Source organism: Desarmillaria tabescens, assembly GCF_030435595.1.
Source record: "Desarmillaria tabescens strain CCBAS 213 chromosome Unknown EV420scaffold_2, whole genome shotgun sequence".
NCBI classification, from domain to species: Eukaryota; Fungi; Basidiomycota; class Agaricomycetes; order Agaricales; family Physalacriaceae; genus Desarmillaria; species Desarmillaria tabescens.
In genome coordinates, this window is record NW_026848301.1 from 371812 (window position 1) to 392093 (window position 20282).

The 20282-nt window shown below is 48.5% G+C and overlaps 7 protein-coding genes across 7 annotated transcripts; 5 read left to right on the forward strand and 2 right to left on the reverse strand.

Moving 5' to 3' along the window:
- Positions 1–98: 98 nt before the first annotated feature.
- Positions 99–1092, forward strand: EV420DRAFT_1259676 (uncharacterized protein; the record flags this gene model as incomplete). The annotated part of the gene is made up of 3 exons (XM_060466966.1): positions 99–187; positions 240–357; positions 409–1092. The coding sequence occupies 3 exons, from the start codon at positions 99–101 to the stop codon at positions 1090–1092; spliced, it is 891 nt and encodes a 296-aa protein (XP_060338064.1).
- A 218-nt stretch (positions 1093–1310) lies between these two features.
- EV420DRAFT_427992 (uncharacterized protein) lies at positions 1311–2482 on the forward strand. Its single transcript, XM_060482068.1, has 3 exons — positions 1311–1521; positions 1579–1683; positions 1736–2482. Exons 2-3 carry the CDS (start codon positions 1585–1587, stop codon positions 2249–2251), a joined length of 615 nt encoding a protein of 204 aa, XP_060338065.1. The 5' UTR covers positions 1311–1521; positions 1579–1584; the 3' UTR covers positions 2252–2482.
- A 459-nt stretch (positions 2483–2941) lies between these two features.
- EV420DRAFT_1501295 (mediator complex subunit 13 C-terminal-domain-containing protein) lies at positions 2942–7727 on the forward strand. The gene is given in 8 exon segments (XM_060471053.1): positions 2942–3207; positions 3255–3474; positions 3523–5450; positions 5500–5750; positions 5803–5908; positions 5958–6182; positions 6202–6633; positions 6683–7727. 8 exon segments carry the CDS (start codon positions 2958–2960, stop codon positions 7378–7380), a joined length of 4110 nt encoding a protein of 1369 aa, XP_060338066.1. The 5' UTR covers positions 2942–2957; the 3' UTR covers positions 7381–7727.
- Positions 7728–8473: 746 nt separating this feature from the next.
- EV420DRAFT_1625906 (uncharacterized protein) lies at positions 8474–10890 on the forward strand. Its single transcript, XM_060475989.1, has 4 exons — positions 8474–9631; positions 9679–10211; positions 10268–10381; positions 10432–10890. The coding sequence occupies exons 1-4, from the start codon at positions 8503–8505 to the stop codon at positions 10621–10623; spliced, it is 1968 nt and encodes a 655-aa protein (XP_060338067.1). The 5' UTR covers positions 8474–8502; the 3' UTR covers positions 10624–10890.
- Positions 10891–11025: 135 nt separating this feature from the next.
- EV420DRAFT_1625907 (Spc98 family-domain-containing protein) lies at positions 11026–14801 on the forward strand (the record flags this gene model as incomplete). The annotated part of the gene is made up of 12 exons (XM_060475990.1): positions 11026–11431; positions 11482–11599; positions 11649–11681; positions 11730–12189; positions 12240–12310; positions 12360–13535; positions 13594–13982; positions 14039–14066; positions 14125–14210; positions 14267–14306; positions 14354–14614; positions 14673–14801. The coding sequence occupies exons 1-12, from the start codon at positions 11037–11039 to the stop codon at positions 14799–14801; spliced, it is 3186 nt and encodes a 1061-aa protein (XP_060338068.1). The 5' UTR covers positions 11026–11036.
- Positions 14802–14873: 72 nt separating this feature from the next.
- On the reverse strand, positions 14874–15783 carry EV420DRAFT_1616619 (uncharacterized protein; the record flags this gene model as incomplete). The annotated part of the gene is made up of 6 exons (XM_060475139.1): positions 14874–14996; positions 15053–15148; positions 15197–15267; positions 15327–15504; positions 15559–15663; positions 15712–15783. 6 exons carry the CDS (start codon positions 15781–15783, stop codon positions 14874–14876), a joined length of 645 nt encoding a protein of 214 aa, XP_060338069.1.
- A 943-nt stretch (positions 15784–16726) lies between these two features.
- EV420DRAFT_1260098 (SNF2 family N-terminal domain-containing protein) lies at positions 16727–20053 on the reverse strand (the record flags this gene model as incomplete). Its single annotated transcript, XM_060466988.1, has 19 exons — positions 16727–16822; positions 16879–16932; positions 16987–17091; positions 17197–17309; positions 17365–17425; positions 17476–17742; positions 17787–18003; positions 18059–18080; positions 18133–18286; positions 18343–18465; positions 18522–18547; positions 18599–18658; positions 18709–18880; positions 18926–19031; positions 19084–19112; positions 19162–19285; positions 19340–19419; positions 19474–19680; positions 19730–20053. The coding sequence occupies 19 exons, from the start codon at positions 20051–20053 to the stop codon at positions 16727–16729; spliced, it is 2340 nt and encodes a 779-aa protein (XP_060338070.1).
- Positions 20054–20282: the final 229 nt, after the last annotated feature.

The window sequence follows — 20282 nt, forward strand, 5'->3', positions numbered from 1 at the left end:
ATGTGATCGTAGGCAGATCGGTCCGGTTCGTTCTACTGGATCAGGGCTGTGCTCGGTTCATTTCGTCTTTCCTTATTACCTCCTCAACGCGGCCAACGATGACCAGACTGGCCTTTCTCTTTTCATTGCTGCCAGTAGCGCTAGCCTTCTCCGATACTTTTCCTATTATTGCTTGGTCATCTCATTCGTGCGTCTGAGTGACACATACGACCCCATCATATTTCTCAATCAGTTTGCAGCTCAAATGTGCTCAGCCGTCTTCCAAGTAGTACACATTCAACGGACCTGTTCAAGACTATTTTGCTGAACGATGAAATATGTGTACATGAGGCAGTGATTGTAGTCGACCAGCCAGGAGTGCGTTGTCGTCTCCCTAGGTCGCCGTCGTAATTTGCTGACGTCCTCCAGCTGCATGCTTCCGACCTACGAAACCTACCTTCAAATTCTCATATCGCACGGTCCCTAAATTCTTCGACGTCGTCGCGCCAGTATCCATATGTTCGCCATGATGACTACTCATCATCAGGAGACCTCATCACATTCGCCCAGTCCGTCTCTGAGAGATGCAATGCGCGTCTCGTCAGTCTGACCCCTGGGTATGGCGATACCTCATTGAATGCAGGAGAGAAGGCGGTTGTCGTTGTAAGTCTTCCAGAGCTCTCGGTTGAAGGGTACGCAAGGAAGAACAGTATGTTGAGACGTGGTACATCCTCTCATCTTCAAGTGCTTGTAAGCGCCCTTAAACTTTGCTTTACAGATGACCTCCTGGAATTGACATTATCCGCTCTACCATACTCTCAGCACCTAACTATATACAGCACTTCTGTCCTCCCCGTGCACCGCAAGCGCCAGTCTCCTGACAGCCCGTCTGTCTTGGACCTTCCTTTAACAAACTCGCTGGCGCCTCCGAAAGGAGGAATTCTTGCACGTTACCAGCTCCTCACCCCAGGCCTCATTCTTGTCCTCCTCATTGTCGTAGGAGTTCTGTTGCCCATCATCTATTTTGGTATCAAGGCTTTGGCAAGCATCCAGAGTCCCGTTCGCATGGACGCCCCCAAGGGATTTAATGCTGCTGATAAGAAAAACCAGTAATTTCGGGAGGAGAACCGGGATGGACCACAGTCGGTAGATACCACGAAACTATATGCTTTGATAATGCGAAACGACGAATTCGAGGGGACATAAATGTTTTCGACTGATGACAACGATGGATTGGTGCGTCACCCTCCTTCTACTCTCCTTTCAGATCTTCAAGAGCAGCACTTCAAAACAAAGCGGCAACTTCGAGAAATTGGGGCTGTAACTTTTCTGCGACAATAACCTTAGCACGGTGTAAGTGGTCCCTATATTGTGCGAGTCAATCATGCGGCGTGTGAAACTCCATGATCCCCGATCATACTTCAAGGCGCCAGCCGAAGGATCTTTAGCGTGGTTCTGACATTACTTTACGTCTCTGTCGACAACCCTGATAAAAGATAAAAACGCCTTTTTTTGAAAGCATCTATAACCTCCTGTACACCTGTAAGTCGCCCGTTTATGGACTCTGGGATCTCTTTGAGCTTACCTTTGTGTCAAAAGAGCATCATGGTCCAATGTTCGGAGACCGATTGCAATACTGAAGCTACGCAGCGCTGCTCCAGGTGCAAAGAACGCGTGTACTGTAGCGTTGAATGCCAGGCAAAGGTACAAGCAGCACCTTTCTCACAAGGAACCTTCAGTTGATAGAATACTGGAGGACTGGCCAACCCATAAAACGCAGTGCAAGAAAGTAGCCGCCCAACCTGGCGCCCAATCGAATTCATCTCTGCCTCCAGGTTACATGACGGGTCCATTGGGCTCCATGTCTATGCTGGGGACCATTTATAATCCCATGACGGGCGTATCTACTCCCGCAAGCAGCAAGAGCCATTTTTTCGCGGATATGTTCGGATACAAAGCGGATTGTCCTGAGCGCGTGTATAGCGAAATTGTCGATACGTATCGCATCTTCCGCTCAGGCGAGTACTTGCAGGGTACGGGACCTTCATCAATGTCATTTGAGGAGTTTGTGGCCAAGGCCGAAAAGTCCGGGATCCTGCCGGATTGGTGGAAGGAGGAAAATCGTGATGGACTGCTCAAATTCTCGAAGGAGGATGAGTGGGGAAAATTGGAGAGACAGGTGACCAAGGAAGATATCAAGAACCATCTGGACAAGCCTGCTCGTATGCTGAGTCTTGAGATGATGATTGAAAGGATTAACAATCAACGTTAAGTTCACATTGGATTTCATGTTTCCTGCAGATAGATGATGGTGAAGGGCAAAGGAAAAAACGCTTCATGCTGTTGTCTTTCATTTCTTGCCGAGTTACTCTGTCCGAACCATGGGATCATGATTACTAGACTTTCTTACCAAACTCATGCTCGGTCTCACTGGATATCGTGTAATTGGTTGTATTTCGTTACTATGACTGCTACTACCACCGCTACTTACGATGTCGTTGCCCATGTAACAACTTGCACGTGTGGCAGATACCGCGCCAAGGTCAATCACTGTGAACGTCTCGACATATCGCAAGTGGAATCAGAACAAGTTTCCACTATCTTGGATTCCTGACAGGCTCCACGATGGAACCCATCTCGATAAGTGTGCAATGAGATGGCGAATTATGTCGAGAAGGGCCGGATTCAAGATATCGGCCGAAATCTAAAGATTGAGCGACTAAGCTCAAATAGGTTAGAAGTTGGAACATGAAATAAAATGTGCCTGTAGTGTCTTCCTGTAGACGACACCTGCAGGAAAAAATAACTTGAAAGAACTTGGCCAGGTCACTGCCAGTATGCTTTTAGCCGTGCATGTCGCACGAAGTAAAACTTAAAGGGTCCGGCCGACCTTCTCCTCGGACCTTTGAATTTGAAATAAATTGCCAAAATTGGACTTGCAGGAAATGTGGTTCGCGTATTGCCGGTTTGCCCTCTCAATGTCTCTCAATGTTGCGACAACGAATGAGGAGATATCCAACGTAGCCTATCTGGTAGCGTCGTCATCCTCTCCGGCAACTATTGACGCCTTTCGACGACGCATTGCAGTACGACATACTGGTTCCTCTTTGCTGGATTCCTTGCTTTCGAGCGTTCATGTTGCCGCCACTTCCTACATATATCTTTTTCGGATTATACGGGGAATTCAGCTGGACTCGTTCAATGATCTCGATTTCAACGGCCTAAATGGTGAGTACTTTGCCGCTGTAAATACAGCACATACTCATTGTTCTCAGTCGTAGAATCATCTTCGTTCTCTCCCCAGGATATCGTCTTTCCTACGTTTCCGGCGAAGGCTCTGAGGACTGTCATATCTCATTTCTTAAATTCCGTTCGAATCCGTCTCCTTGATGATATCTCGCACGATGCGTCCGTTCTTGGCCGTCTCAATTCGGGCTTCCTGATAGCTCATTCCACGGCTTCAAACGAATGGAGTGCGCCGTGGGCCATTATGAGGTAATTTTCTCACGCATTTTACCTTTCTTTATCTAATGGACTCTTAAGGCCTCTCGTGTACTGTCACCTTCAAGTCCATTTAATGTCGTCGCGATTATTGATACACCCTCTTGTCATCCCAACGTCCTTTCTTCCTGTCACGCCATCCTTGACGCAAGGATCACCTATCTTGCTGCTGCCCTATGCTACCCCGGCTTATTTCCTCGCGTCGTATAAAGGTCCATGTTCCGCTCTGTCGAAACAGTTCAAAGAATGCTTTGAGGGCCTGGGCGTGTCATCCTGGGACCCTGAATCCTACATCATTGCCTGGGTCAGTGTCGAAAATAGGCAGGGCGAAGATAAGGGTGTCATGATTATATATCCGACGTCGCTCTGCGTCCGATCACTGTCCCCCAATATCCCATCTCTACCCCATATCCCGACTTTACCAGCTACCTTGCAGTCTTCTCCGCAGTCAACTCCATCTTTACCTTTCCTATCGGTTTCTAGCCCCACGTCCGTAAGCGCGTTTCGGACGCTTACGATCTCCAAGAGCCGAGATATTAAACGAGTAGCCAAGGAAGTGGGTAGCTATGTCGATGCTGTCGCAAAGGAACGCGAACGCGAACGAGAGCGTCTCAAAAGAGAGAGAGAAGGCGTGGGCACGAGTGTAGCGCAACCTCCATCAACGCAGGTCCCGCATCTATATGTGCAACAACAAGCACAATTACAGCAACAACAGCAGACACAGCAGCAGCAAATGCAGCAGCAGCAGGCACAACAACAACAACAGATGCTTGATTTTTATCCTTCTCCCCCTCAAACAAACTTGATGGTGCCTCCGCCTTCGGGTCATGTTTCGCCGACAGTTCCAGTTGCTGCACCGATGGATGTCGATCCGCAGCCTAATCCGGCTCCTTCACAGCCTTCATATGAACCGTTCAACTCTAACTGGATGGATATGGAAGACTGGATGAGTGGCTTGGGCGACACTGTCAACGTCGGTAATGGTGGAGACAGAGGCATGGGTATAGGCATGATGGACTTTGAAGCTGATTTCACGGAGGACGATTTCAGTTTTTTTGATGATAAGCCTCCTCCTCCCATGCCTGCCGTGACGGGTTTGACTCCGGCCGCGCCACTAGAGGAACCACACTGGGAGATCGAACCAACGCCAGATATCGGCACTGGTTTACCATCTCCACCGGCAGAGTCCGTGTTAAACTTTCGAGTCGATGATATAAAAGTGCAGATGAAGGTTGATACTGCTGGTGGTCTATGGGATGCGATTCCTTTCGCAGACAGCTACCGCGCGACGGACGGCAAGTATAACATGGGTAAATTCTCTTCTTCCCCGGGCCGAGCGGAAGGATGGCGGAAACGGTACGAGAAAGTTACCGATCCTCGGCTGGGCGTTGTGAAAAGGCTAGCTTTGAGGAGAGCAAAGAGCGTCGATGAGCCCGAGAGAGATGACTGGGAAGCAGAGTGGCGGGAGGGAAATCCGGAACCGGAAGAGGATTCGGATGGAGTGGATGACAGTGATGAAGACATGGAGAGCGGCGGAGAGGAAGAGAGTGTGGATGAAACCGAGGGAGAAAGGCCTTGTACTCCGTTGCCTGCATGGATACCGATGGGACCTGCCCTGCTTCCTATGCACTTTCGGCACGAGGTCATGCTTCCACTCAGCGCTCCCTTGAGGTCTGGTGTTGTCGGTGGCAGCAGTGGCGTAGGCGCAGGCGTATCGTCTGTTCCAACTCCTGTATCCCCTGGTAGGGTCGGGAAAGGAAAGTCGTTGCAAGCTGCTGCCGAGAGTTTAGGGAAAGAGATTGTTGAAAACAGCGTTTGGGCAGCAGTATGGGACGGAGTGAATGCAAAAGGGAATTCTGGAGGCATCGGCAGAATTCTTTGGGAGAAAGACGTCCAGGTCGTTAGTCGTTTGTTTTCATCTGTGCAAGATATCAACGCTCCGGTACAGCTGGAAAAACTGTTTGGGTTAGGTAAGTTGTGTGCGCTTTTCAGGTTACGCTGGAAGCTTATTGTGAACAGCAGGATCGTCTGGTACAAGCAACGGGTCGGAATCGAGATTGGAGAAACTCGAAGCGCCCATGTTATTGGTGGGGAAAGGGGATGCTGTGATACAGGTATCACCGCCTGCATTGCGATTCTGGGATAAGCTAGGCCTGGGACCTAGAAGTGGCAAAAAAGACATTCAAGCATTCGTTGTATTTGACAGTACTCAAGAACAGATGTCTGACAAGGTCAGCGAGTGGTTGATCAATTTCAGGACCATTTATGAGGTAAAGTATAATTGACTATACGTGCAGCACAGTCTCATTGGTTTTTTGTCAGGGAAAACATTTTGGTAAGGTTTTGTTAGGCCAAAGTCAGTTCTGCGAACAGGACATGAATGGTGTTGTGCCAATCCGCTACGACTCGGCTCTGCGGAAAACTTTGGGTAGGTGAATTCATATTGATGCTTTTCGTTTCCTTGACTTTCTATTTAGATGCATTTATCGCTGGATCGTCCCCTCCACCTCCCAGGACAAGCATTGTCGTCTTCATCGTTACTTCCATAACGACGATGACCTTACTCTCTCATACCCTGCGCCAACTTTTCTCCATCGTGCGCAAGGCTTCTGCTTCCCATCCTCAAATGCTCTTCCACTTCATACCAGAACAAACACTCTATTCCGAATTCAAACATCTACTTCGAGGACCTGTGCAGTTCGGTGTACGACCGTATACTAGTTCCTGTTGTTCGATCTATGTCAAGGAAGTTATCCTCAGCGGGAGAGGTGACGAAATTTCTAGAGGACCCTGCATTTGTTCTCGCAAGGACGCCCGAGGAATCCAAGGTAGTCTACAGTGGCCCCAAAGCAGATGCTACTGCCATGATCTTAGGAGTCATGGACAAGGGTACCTTTCTGCATGTGGGATACGGGCTAAGCGAATGCGGAAAGTGGATTTTTGCGTCATGTAATGATCAAAGAGGTGATGGACATGATCTCGGAGTGTGGCTGACGAGCAAGGGAGGAGGTGAAGCTAACGAGGGTGAAGACGAGATGACTTTTTTGGTCCATAAAGTGTGGGACTTCACTGCACGTTTCGCCAAGAAGGCGAATATAGAGTGGAGAATCGTCATTGCTAAACTGGGCTCCATGGGAGAGGCTGAATTAGATGGTAAATGCATACTGGCTATTAAGAACTTTTACTGACAGTTGCTTTCTAGCATGGACAAGATATCTCGAAACCGATACAGAAATGGGCCCGGTTCACGTGTCCGTTGTCGCTGTAGAGCCTTCGACGCCTTGGATGTTCACTTCTCGCCCCGAATTTGACACACCCAAGTCTGTGCCTCCTTCGTTAAAAAGTGTCGGTCGTTCAGCATCTGTCTCATCCTCGAAGCCCTCCAAACACAACTCACACCCTGTTTTCGTTGACATCGCATTTAGCACGTACGCTTTGTTCCAACAATCCCCACTTCCCGTCTCCGTTCCCCCGACTCTTGGCGATCTGGGTTTGGATCTTGGATATATCCCAGACCCTTCGCCGTGGCATAGTGGGGAGGAGACCCATCCTCAGAGCCCTTCTATCGAACACGACCATAGCAATCTCCCCCACGTGTTGCCCCTTATTCCACATGCGAGCGCGACACTCATTCGGGTACCTTCTACGACTGTCGCTACCACGACCATGCTACATATTCATTTGTTGCACGTGATTCGCTCAGTAGGATGTTCGTACCCTGCGTCAGACTACAACCAGCTATTCCGCGATATCACTCATTCGTACTATGCTCTTTCAGTCCTTTCTTCATTGAAATGGCGCATGAAAAGTGCCAATCCGATTCTGCCTTCTCATCTGGGTGCTGTGGAAGCAATGAGAACAGCAGTTATGTCCGGCGGTTCTGTGGACACGCCTGAATGACGGTTTATCTTGTTTCTGTTTATTCGTTCTGCGCATTTGTTGTCGTCATACCTTGTCGCATATAACCCCTGTTGTAACTGCTCATTTGCATATCTAGACGCTACATATCATTTCTGTACAACACACGTCGTCATTCACTCTTGTATAATACTTTCTTACCTTACGCTGTCATATGTCTTTTGCTTGACCTCCCACAAATGGAACTAATTTATGGAGGAATCTCTGCAATAAAAATTTGATAGGCACTTTCTGATGCTTTAATCATAATTCATCATATGTGCCATGTTCAAGGCCTTGAGTCCACCTGGACTTAAACATATCACCACAAAGGAAAATGTAGATATCTGGTCATATGTATCAAAGGAAAACCATTCATTCCCGTTACACAAGTACTACAAGGTCCCGCCATTCTAACTTTTCAGCTAATCAAATCCCTGAGTTGTGATTAGGAAGGCAGGTCAGCGCATCGATTGCCTGTCCCCTTCAAGCTGGGGGCGGTTGAGGTTGCTTAAATTAAATACAGTTAACTGAAGGGAACTTGGTCCAAGGAATTAGCCGTATTGATCCCTTTCCTTCACTCGTCAATAAGCAGGCAAACCGTTCTGGAATACGGTTGACCGTTGGGATTGCGCGTCGACGATGCGCAATTTTCTCTCGAGTCTTCGCTATGGCTCAGTCAACTTCGTCGCCTGTCTAGTGCGTACATGTGTGCATCGATGTCTTTACAAACTTCACCAGTGAATCTCCTCGCGAGTATATCCATGATATTGTATGAAGAAGGAAGAACTTGGGAGGGTCCTGCGCTGCAGCACTTCATAAGACGCACCATTGGGTACCACGAGCGGCTCCTCGAAATCTACTCTATCCCCTCATAGTATCAATGTCCAATCGTTTTCCTTCATATGTTCGCTACTTTTTATCCGATCCGGTCCCTAGACTTTTCAACGAGTGATTGGGCTGTTTTCAGAAACATATGACCGGATAGTCGCGCCTTAGATTTATTATCAATAATTCGTTTATTGTTCGAGTGTTTTTTGACGAAAAATGCTCATCTGACGAAGGAAGAGACAAGAGACAAAGGGCGTGGGAAAATCTTAATATTTCTTCCTTTCAGTTTCCGCCATGACTTCGCCGCGCCCCCCAACGAACTCGAACCCCTTGTCGTCGTCCACCGCCGCGATGGCGCGCGTCGACACCCAGACAACCGTCCTTGACACTGCCCATGGTCGGATTCTCTGCATTGCAGACATTCGGGGCCGTCTTTCGGCCCTCAATGACCTTGCTCGCGAGAATCAGGCCATTGCCATCATTCACACCGGCGACTTTGGTTTCTTCGAGGCCACAAGTCTCGACAGAATCAACGATAGGACGTTGCGGCATCTTACTACCTACTCCCCTTTGATTCCCGCTCCCCAGCGTAGCCACTTAACCAACAATAACAACCCATCATCTCTTCTCCGTTCGACAGTTACCGTGTCACTCCTCTCGGAATTCCCTCTTCTTCTTGCCGGTCAAATACAGCTCTCCGTTCCAGTATATACCACCTGGGGCGCATGTGAGGACGTGCTTGTACTCGAAAAGATACGTCTTGGCACCTATTCCGTCCCCAATTTGCATGTACTTGACGAGGCCACCACCCGTTGCATCGATGTCGGTGGCGTCAAGTTACGTCTTCTTGCACTTGGCGGTGCTCTTGTGCCGCACAAAATGTTTGATAATGGAGAAGGAAATGCTACTATTGCAGGTGGACAGGGTACAATGTGGACAACAGCTTTGCAAATCGGACAGCTTGTTGACACAGCTCAGCGCGTCTTTGACCCGACAGAAACTCGTCTGCTTGTTTCTCACGCGAGTCCTGGACGTGAAGGTATCCTCGCTCAGCTGGCGCTCGTTCTCAGGGCAGATCTGACCATCTCTGCCGGATTGCACTTCCGTTACGCCACTTCCTACAATGAGTTCAGCATCCAGCCAGACTTTGAAGCTTTCCGGAGCAAGCTAACAAGTGGCAAGGAGCAGTTCGACAAGGTCTGGGAGAATGTCAAGACACAGGTTGACGCTGTCATCGATGTCAACCAACGTGTTCTTCTGGATAAGGCCCTTAGCGTCGCGGAGAAGATCCCGCTCCCACTCCAGGCCACTGAAGAGGCCGCCTGGAAGAATTGTTGGAATTGGAATTTGTGCGATGCCGCATACGGTGCCTTGATCCTGGACATCAAGGACGGCCGGGTCAGTGCAGAGTTGAAGAGTCAAGGTAAGGGCCTCTGATTCTTCATCCTTGCCACTCATTAACCTTTGCAGGCTTCAACTATGCATATAGACGCGTTGCGCCTACGCCTACGTCTGCGGTATCTTCTCTCCCTCACCCCAACCCTGTCAGCAGCCAGCCGCCAACGAAAGCAGCGACCCCTGTCCCGCCTGCGAATAAGTCCACTCCACCTCCGCCTCAACCCCAGTCTCAAGCCAAAAGCGAGGTTGAGCTGGCAACGGCAACGGCAGCGAGTCCAGTGGCTGATTCAAAACCTGACAAAAAGAAGAAGGAGAAACGGGAACGAAAAGACAAAGAAAAAGAAAGAGACAAGTCTTCAGCTGCATCTCCTGTTCCGGCATCCCCTGCACCACCACCACCGAAAATGGCGTCTCCGGCTCCTCCAAAACCTTCAACACCTGCACCGAACGACGATATCATCAAGTCTCCGGCAACAGAATCCTCGGGTGCTCGCACACCACAACGAAACAAGCCTCAACGCAACCCTTGGACAATATTTATGCGCTTGACCATACCTGCTACTGACGCCGAAGTGAGAGACTTCTTTGGTGATGCCAAAGACGGTGTACGTTCAACAGGAGTTTGATCTTTACCCCTTGATCTTGACATCTTGCATTTCAGATCACTCGCATAACGTTCCCAGTGGGCAAGTTCAATAACAGGATGCAAAAGATTGCCTACATCGAATTTGGGGACGAAGATGCTATGAAGGCCGGCTTGGAGAAGCATGCGGAGGTGAGCTAGCTTGACTGATATGCGAGGCAATTCTCATGGGAATCCAACAGAAACTGAAGGATACCGTACCTGAGGTCAAGCAGGCAACGGACAAAGAGACGCGCCAGAGCGAAAGCGCATCTCATCGGGGACGGGGAAGCGGAGGACGAGGCAGAGGTGGAGGCTTTGCGGCCCGAGGTTTTGCTGCTGCCGGGCTGACCAGACGCGACAGTGAGAAGAAGCCGGAGGATAAGGCGGAGTAAGGGTCACCCCATTTATTATTTGTTTATTTCGTCGGATGCTCTCGTTCTACTGTATTTGCTTGGTGCCATCGTATAATATGTCTCCTCCTCCTTCTATCTCCATACTGTTCTTTGGATTCGCTTGATACCTGGTTTCATATGTTTTCTTCGGCTACCATCATCCCCTACGTACAGTAAGTAGTTTTTTTTTTTTTGATGTTGTCGTTTCTTTGCATGCTAAGGTATGGTGTTATGCAACGTGGAACTTTGCTGTGGACGCTCAAAAAATCGTTCGCGTGTGACGAAAGTAAATAATTAAGGATTTTCCATCTCAAAAGTATGATGCATGTAGTAGTAGCGTAACGGCCCGTGATCCCCGAAGATAGATTTCGAGATTTCATAGACCCTAGTTTAGGGTTTTGACGGTGACCATCATGCACCCGTCAGCCAGCACGGAATCCTCTCATCGTCTACCACGTCCCCCATCTAGCGCGTCCCGACGTCAACCACCGAGCCGACCAACGTCGAGCCTATCAACACGACCTCCTACTAGTGCAAGCACTGTCGTTCCGCGCCCTGCTTCCAGCGCGTCTGTTCGGCCCCATTCTCGTCTCACGCAGCGTCCACAATCACGACTTGCTCGTGCGAACCATCAGCGGCTTACCGGGCTATGTGAGGATCTCGTACGAGGAATCATTGGCAATACAGATCAAGACGAGTTCAGGGAACAAGTCGCGTATGCAACGCGCTCATTGAGTGCCGAAGGCATGACTCTCAATAAAGTCGGTATTGTTCTTGGTGAGACGGAAGTGGATAGGATGATTCGTGGGTCGGAATGGTTCATCGTCTTGCAGGCTTGTTTCTAAATGTTTTTTTCAGACATATCCAGAAAGCGCGAATTCAGTCCCGAGACGCTCTTGCGGACGCTCTTCAAGCGTCACACAAGCTGCTGAAGGTGCAGATAGAGAAGGAACATGACTTGGATCAAGAAATAAAGGTACGACGCCTGCGTCTACGTTGGCGACTGAGATTTAACTGCGAGGCAGTCTGTCCATGTACCTGCACACCTTCAATTACTGGTAAGGTATTACCAGAATATTTATATGCATCTGTTGAAATCCTTTCAGCTCGCTCTAGCTAGTCCACCCACTGAAGGAACCCTCGCTCATGCGTCAGCATACCTTACTTCACTAACGGAGACTCCAAAAGAGCCCGAAACTTTAACATGGAAGAAAATCCTCGAGGAAGAACCCTTTGAAGGCGAGCATTGGGAAGGTGTTTACGGTTTGCCACCGGGTAGCATCAAGAATTGGCGTGAACCCGATTCACAAAGCGATGTTTCCTCGGTGTTGTCGCTGGACTCGGAAGACTTGGACCTCGATGATTCGTCAGAGTCGCTGCCTACTCCTCCTCGATCGCCTTCTCCTTTGCCGACTGTTGATAAGCCTACGCACCATGTACGCGTGTCAATATCTCATCGTAAAGAGGTGGAGGATCTGCAGTCACGACAGTACTGGCGAACTGAGTGGAAGATGCCAATTGAAGGGACCAAAACAAGGTTTGATATAGGTGATGCGAGTACTTTAGGTATGTTGTCGCTTCTTCTGTTGCTCATGAAGGTTCTCACACGAGAGCAGGGCCTACATTACAGAATGTCCTAGGCCGAGATGGGCTAGGCCTACCGACAGAGTTAACGCATATTCAAGACGTGAGTAACTGGTCTTTAAGTCTTCTTCTGCATTTATTCATTCAAACAGCGATATATCTATGAGCATGATGCTATACGAGAGATCCTATTTGCGTTGCAAGGTCGCAACAACATAATGCTTCAGTGGCGACATGGAGAGTACCGAACATCTGTTACTCCCCGGCTTCTCCACTTGTCTCTAGCATCTCAGGCGTCGATTTTAACGACTCTGGCGCGCCCATGCACTGCTATTCAGCATCTTCGTGACTTCATAAGTCATGTCTTCCAGACACCTGGAGGTTCAAAGTCGAAAACACGAACGCTTGAAGCTTTCGCCGATGCTTTGGATTCAGAGATACGCATGTGGGATGCTTGGTGCGCTAGCAAGGAAGAGGCGATATGCAAGGCAACGAACGGCGTGGGCTCTGATGATGGCTTGGTTGTAAGCTTGCTCTCCCTAGAAATGCAAATTCGAGACACATTTGGCGGGTCGTTCTTCGTCTTGCTAGACGTAGTGCGAACGGTATTTGGAGATGACTATTCCGCCAAGGCTTCACCGTCGACGGTAACAGCATCATTGTTGGACCATCTCTTCGTAGCGATACAGAAACACTTAGAGAGAGGTGAACGGATAGCGGCCGGCGTGGTCATGAGGGTGTTCATCAGGAGTGCAGAGCCATTATGGGGAATGGTGGGACGATGGCTAAAGGATGGCATGGGCGTGGGCGATGCCGATGATTTGGATGATGAATTCTTCATCGAAAGTAACGGGCTCGGATCGGGAGCATTTGGTGTAGGGCTGTTGGACCCGGATTATTGGGCTGATGGGTATACATTGAGGTATGAAGATGAAGAAGACGGCAGTAGGAAAGGTATACCAACGTTCTTCCGGCACATTGCTGAGCCTGTTCTGAGATCTGGTAAGGCTGTGGGGCTGTTGAAGGCCCTTGGTATCAATACAGCTCAGGATCAATCCGTTCAGTGGAAATGGCGACCTCTTGCTGCACTTGTGGCAAATGAGACAGGACAGGACGAAGCACAGGGACTATTCTCAGTGTCCATCGACATCTTGTCCAGTCTTATCCATGATGAGCTTGCGCCTTATTGCTTTATGACAGGATCTTGGCTATCCAACGCTGTAGTGGAGGAGTGCGATCTTTGGAGACACTTGGGAACCATCGAAAATCTTTTTTTGATGATGAAAGGCGATGCTATGAGCCATTTTTGTGATGGACTTTACGCCAAGGTCTGTGCCTCTGTCTATTGTCGTTAAGGGTAAGTGTTTGATCCTCGTCTTTTTTTAGATGGACACTCAACAGCATTGGAATGACTTCCACTTCCTCAATGCTACCTTTAACGATGTGGTAGAAGCTGGGACTCACGTTGGTGCGAAAGAGTGGGTTCAACTGTCACTGGTACGATTTTCGTACCGTGGTAGCCGGGAAAAGGTTGCTGCAAAGACAGTAAGAGTCCTTGACGGTCTTCTCTTGGAATACGCGGTGCCATTCCCGTTGACGTACATCTTCACGCCTAGAACCCTTCAGGTGTATGGGGAAATATTCGTCTTTCTTTTGCAGATCAAACGGGCAAAGAACGTGCTTGAGAGGATTCTCGTGCGTGGCGATGATAGGAAAGTGGGGAATGAGCTCAAGACTTTCTATGCAATACGAAGTCGACTGAGTTGGTTTGTGAAGTAAGCGCTCCTTTGTTTATGCCACAACGTAAGTTCGCTGACGTGACTAACAAAAGCACCCTTCTCGATTTCGTGACAACCTACGTACGTTCCGTTTACAGTGTTCTCCTTATAATTCCTTTAACGATGTTACGGTATACAGGTCATTCACGTTCAAATTCTCAAGTTCCATGAGGCAATACGCGCTGCAAAATCGATGGACGAGATGATACGTTTACATGACGAGCAGTACGTTGCATCGCAATGAGAAACAGCCATTGAATTTACACACACACACCCGCCAGTCTGGATAAATTGCAAGGGCGATGCCTATTGCAGGGCAATGTCTGTATTGCGGTTCTCAATTGCTGCCGAAGCTAACATCTCCATAGACAACAGCACTTCATCGCACGATCATATCTATATTGGACATGTCCCTACACTTCAGTGATATGTTTGTAGCCTTCGCAGGAGACACTACCACACATGATATCTCACGACATTCCCTTATCACGAAGCGTCGACGAACACGAGGACAGAAGCGAGCACGCAGAGATGTCATCGGCTTTTCCCAGTTTATGGAAGATGATAGTGACAGTTCTGATTCTGACGAGGAATTCGAGGCTTTCGTGGCACCAGAGTCATCCTTTTCTGTTGGAGCCTTCCACGATGTCTTCTTCAATGGATGATGGGGCGGTACGACTGGATAAGATGTCCTCAGAGCTGGATGCCCTTGTGCGCTTTGTGCGAAGAGGAGCTGAGAGCCTTGCGGGAGGGACAGGAGAGGCTGCAGCCACGTTCGGTGTCATCGCATTCACTCTAGAAGACTGGGACATCTAATTATTCCAAGAATCAAGGTCACATAATACAACAGCATGGTAAGAAACTAAACGATAACGCAACTTTGAATGTCTAACGATCTATTACAGACTTAGCACCATGGTTGTCAACCCGACGGTTTATGCCTCCAATGAGCGCCTTGATGAGATATTCTCCAGTTAGTTGTCCATGGTGCTCAGTCGTATCAACCATGTCCTATGAATATATCCGATCAGCGGACGCTATAGCGCTTAGAACAAGGAGAAACTCACCCGAATGCCATACTGATTACGAAGGTCGTCGTCTAGCTCCCTTAAGTATCGAGCAGATTTGCTCGAATTACCGATCTGAATGAACTGTATACCGACCTGTTCATAATTTGAGGCATGATTATCGCAGAGACATGACCGTCATACCTGCGTCTGAGGGAAATACCCTCTGTCGAGACGTTGCGCCACAGATGCGATGACCGTGGCGGGATCATCCGCTGGCGTACGATGGTGAATTAGTAAGGAAAGTTCACAACTACATCTATGAGACGCTTACTAGCTTGGCCGTCGGTTATGACGATGTAATTTCTATGTTTAATCTGCTTCAACTCCTCATAAGTCTTGGACTCAAGGAGATGAAGGTAATCTCCCAATAGATCATCTAACCTCCCTCCTATGGGTGTGACACCTTTGGGACGAACAGACGACAAAAGTGTTCTGACCTCCTCGTCAGTCTGAAGGCGGAAGTTACAATATTGCTTCAGCATAATGTAGTCTCAAAGAATCACCTTGATGTTTCTTCCGGACTGGGGGCTATTCAGGAAATAGATATCTATGCCGTCATCGTCATATCTACCAGCCATGTTTGCCAGGGCTGATAAAGCCTCTGTAGCCTGAAATCGACCTTTAAATGTGTTCCCCCCTACTCAAATATCACGTACTTCAGTCCAAGAAGGACCATACATTGAACTGGAATCATCTAGCACAATGACGGTATCAAACTTCCGCAACATTTCAAGAGCATCTTCAAGAGATTTTTGTCGATAGGGAGTACGGAAATCTACGTTATGCGTGTCAGAGAATAGAACAAGGTCAAAACCAATGAGACGTGCTGATACTTCTTCGGTTGGCCGATGCTATTGCATGATAAGATTCAATAAACAGACACACTGTTGAAGAGAAGAAACGTACTTCTTGAAGGAGAAGATGGCCGTGATGAGCCTGAGGTACGCCGCTGGCCTGCAAGTTGATATGGATGACTGAGACTCAAATTCGAACTTGAATGACTTGGAGTCAAAAATTGAGCATGCGACCGAGGTGGCGTACGTGAATATGGCGGAGGCGGAGGGATATCTTCAAGGTCAGTACGGTGAACTGCAGCACTTGCAGATCTGCTCCTTCTACGACCAGAATTCGATGCTACGTGCACTGGATCACGGCTTCTGTGTACATCGGTGTCGTCCGCATGAACTTGGAGATTAAACTTGGGTGGGAGATCAGTGTCTCTGTATCTTGTAGAGGACGAAGACGAATTTCCCATTTCTGCGGAAGATTGGAGTGCTGGCTATGTGGTTGATGTGGGTGAAGGTGATGGTACTAACCGGAACGTAAAATCGACCCCGCTCTAAATAATATAAGAATTCGGCGCCAAATATAGAAATGCGGTGTCATCCGAGATCTGTCATACAAGTAAAGGAACCTTTCGAGACCTACATACAGCAAATAACCCAAAACTCTTTTGTTCCTGTAGCGAGGCTCTACAGTAGTAGTTCATGTGGATGCGCCATTAGAACGTCTATACTCTATATAATCATTGCAGAATGTATCTATCCAAGACTGCAAGAGCGCCAAGTGGCTCCGAAGAAACTGGAAATGGTGAGCACTGCTGTGCAGGTCATAGCTGCCGATCAGGGTGCACGATGAGTGGCTTAATTGATTAAGAGGAAGGAAGAAAGCTCACGCGGAAAAGGAACGAAAGCTGCAACTATTAGCCAAGATAATCGACACAAGGTAGAAAAAACTTACATCGGCGGGGGTTAACCTTCCCATAGCCTAGGAGAATTCGTTGAATCAGTAGCGGAGCTGTAGATCAGTAGAAAACAGCTTACAGAGTCGTCCGGTGATAGGGTTGCGTCGACCATAGCCGATTTTTTCTCTTGAAGCTAGGAAAAGTTGTCATCGCCGCACTTCTCGCTTAGAGTAACGGCACACCGCACCTGGACAATCCGGCTCTCAATGCTATCCTCAACTACTAATTTGATTGCTTTCACCGGCCGGTGTTGTCCTAAACGATGGATCCGATCCATGGCCTCTGTGTCGGGCTTTGTAAGATGCGTCTACGGATATAAATACCGGGAAAACTTACGGTACTCAACCTGTTTCATGTCAGTTTATTAAGACTGGAAGATGAAGGGGCTGTTACTTACAGCCGGGTTCCACCAACTATCCATAAGGTATACTCGAGAAGCTTCTGTGAGGTTTAGAGCCACACCTCCAGCCTTCAAGCTGACAAGGAACACGGTCACATCAACATTATTCACTACATAATAACAGTCATGAGACTCGTCCAAGCGATATGGACTTCCAAGACTTACTAAAGTGTTTAATGGTGGCATCACGGGCCTGTGGACTCATGGTCCCTTCAAGGCGACAAATCTGTGGCACATGATGAGGAGATAAGTGCTGTCAAGCAAGTATAAACTCACTGTAAACCCAGCCTTCTGGAGTCTGAAAGCGATAAGATCAAGGAAATTTACAAACTGGCTGAAAACGAGGCTCTTCGTCGTGGAATCCTGCATACGCAAATTGCTCAACTCTTCTACGAGTGCTTCAATTTTTGTGGAGGAACGCCAAGTGTCAATGTTAAGCCGGCCAAGAATTCCTTGTCGCGCTTGGGCTTGTTCTTCTCCCAGCTCTAGGGCAGGCGCCTCCAGATCGATGGTCAAGACCAGATGACATACGGGGCATGCCGGCTAGAGCACAATATGAGCGAAAGCACCGGAAACGCCAAGTCAACACTTGCATTTTGTTCAACAGCTGTGTTCAGATACTGCTTGATACATTCCCGGTCGAAGATGTGCCGACACTTGGACTGAATGGCGTCTTCGGCAATGTCATTACAAAGTCGGCAAACGGTGGCCTCGCCCTCAGCTTCTTGTATGAATTTATTAGCATTGGTTTTGCTCCGAATGACAAGATCCGGATGACAAGCCATTTGCCGCATACGAGTAAGCCTTGATAAGAGACCAGGTAAGTGTCAGCTGGTCCAGAAGATAGGCGCGCGCTTACAAGCTGAAGATATTCGAATAATCTGCACGAGAGTGAGCACCAACTACAAGACAATGATCTCAACGAATACCTACTATTTAGAATGGTTCCTTGATCCAGGTATGTATTGAACTGTCTCTTGGCATCTGAGAACAGGGATGTATAGAGCTCTTTCTCCTCCGGACTGAAATAGTCTCGACGGATAATCACGGTACGAGGGGGTAAGCCAAGGTCGTCGGCGCGTTGAAGCTATAGATGCTCGGTCAATTTTGCGACGAAGAGGGAGATAGACGAGTGAATCTTACCTTGGTCCTACGCAGCATCATACGGTCCAACAGTATCTTGAGCTTCTTGAAGGCCGGTTTTCCTGGTCCTTGCATCCCATGCTTCTGGATAGGGGTCAAGATTTCGTTGTTCCAGAAACAAGTCTGATAAAGATTATTGTGAGGGGCCATTGTTCATTGTCAAGCATTTATGCACCTACATGTTGCATTGGGCTATGTCCGCAGTCTGTACTAAAGCATCAGCAGTGCGGGAGAGGAAGCAGCGAATCGAGATTACCGTCACAAGTGCGCTTGTCTGTGAATCGCCAGTGCAGTGATTTGCACGGACATCGTTTACCTAGCAAAGGATCATCAGGATGACAGATGCGAGAAACGCAGGAGCCTTACAGAAGTAGTAGGAGAATGGATCGCCACCCAAGAATCGAACGAGACTGTATAGCTCTCCAACACGATTTTGTAGCGGGGTCCCGGAGAGACACCAGCGGTAGTTACCCTGTAATTCAAAGGCGGCCTTGGCGGTATTGGTCGCGCGTTCTTTGATATTGTGTGCCTCGTCCAACTACGAAATTTATTTCCTACCTATTGAAACAAGATAGCCACTCACGATGATTCGGTTCCACTGTATTTGATGTACCGGCGACTTTTCAGTAATGAGCATTTTACGTTCACCCTTTTTACGCTCGAAGCCTTTCTCTTGCTTTCGGAAAGAGCTAGTCTACAAATTCAGAACCAAATATTTAGAGCAAAACTGAGAAGACAAACCTCTCTAGGACTGCGTAGGTACTTAAAACCTATGCAGCCATTAAGAACGCGAACAGCCACATATTGCGGGTACCTTACCACGTCATACTTCTTGAGTTCTTTGACATCAGATTCTCGAGCCTGGCCATGCCAAATAAGAACTTTCATGCCGTCGGTATGAGCTTCGATTTCGTTCTTCCACTGCATGATTGCAACGGTCGGGCTATCGGGAGAGCCTGTAAATATATCAAGTTACGGCTACCAGATGGACACATACGCGATGACGAGATTTGGTTTCTTTTTATCAGAAACCAGAAGGGCGATGATTTGAATAGTCTTTCCCATTCCCATTTCGTCCTGTATAGGAATACCATAAGCTGCGCAGCCCGCGAAGAGCAACAGTAGACCTACGGCAAGCATACCACCATGCCATACACCTTGCTCTTGCTGTTTCATCCAATACAGACTCTCCCGTTGGAATGGCAGTAGGGTGAGCTTTATGCCCTCAGGCTGTTCGGCCTTAACGGGCACGACAATAGGTATAGATTCCTCCAAATTCCCCCAGACATTGCGAAGCTCCTCGTGATAGAAGTGTAAGGCGATGGTCGATTTTTCCGCCTAAGAACGGATATCAGAGATGAGTAAATTGAGTAGATGATATACTGACATAGGTAAGCCTCCTGCCCAAACGTTTTCGCATTGCCTTTTCTTCCAATCGCGTGGCCTTAGTCTCCTCAAGGTTTTTGTTTTTCGCCTCTCTGCGGAGCCTCCGTAGTTCTGCGAAGGTCATAATTTTAGGGGGGTCCACGGAAGCCTTGCCTTTGCCTTTGCCCTTGGCTTTCCCTTTGCCTCTCCGTGAAAGTGGTTCGTCTTCTGACTCAGAAGAGAGTTGGCCAGTAGACTCCATAACCGAGTCATCGACATCGATGCTCCTGTTTGCACGAGCAAGTCGGTGTTCAGCCGCAGCAGCACGAAGAGCAGCTGGCGACATTGGCGTAGAAGAGGACTCTCTCGCAGTCCTCGCGATTTGCATTGAGTGAGTTACGAACAGCGAGTTGCAACATAAGTGCTTCTTCATCCTCAGAGTCGGAAGTCCACGCCTGTCATACACCTCAGTCGGCCAGGGCCGACAGAGCCTTCAAACGCCGATTCATCGTCTGAAGCAACGAACTCAGATCCGCTGGTATCAGACTCATCGAGAGATTGGTCTTCGTCATATT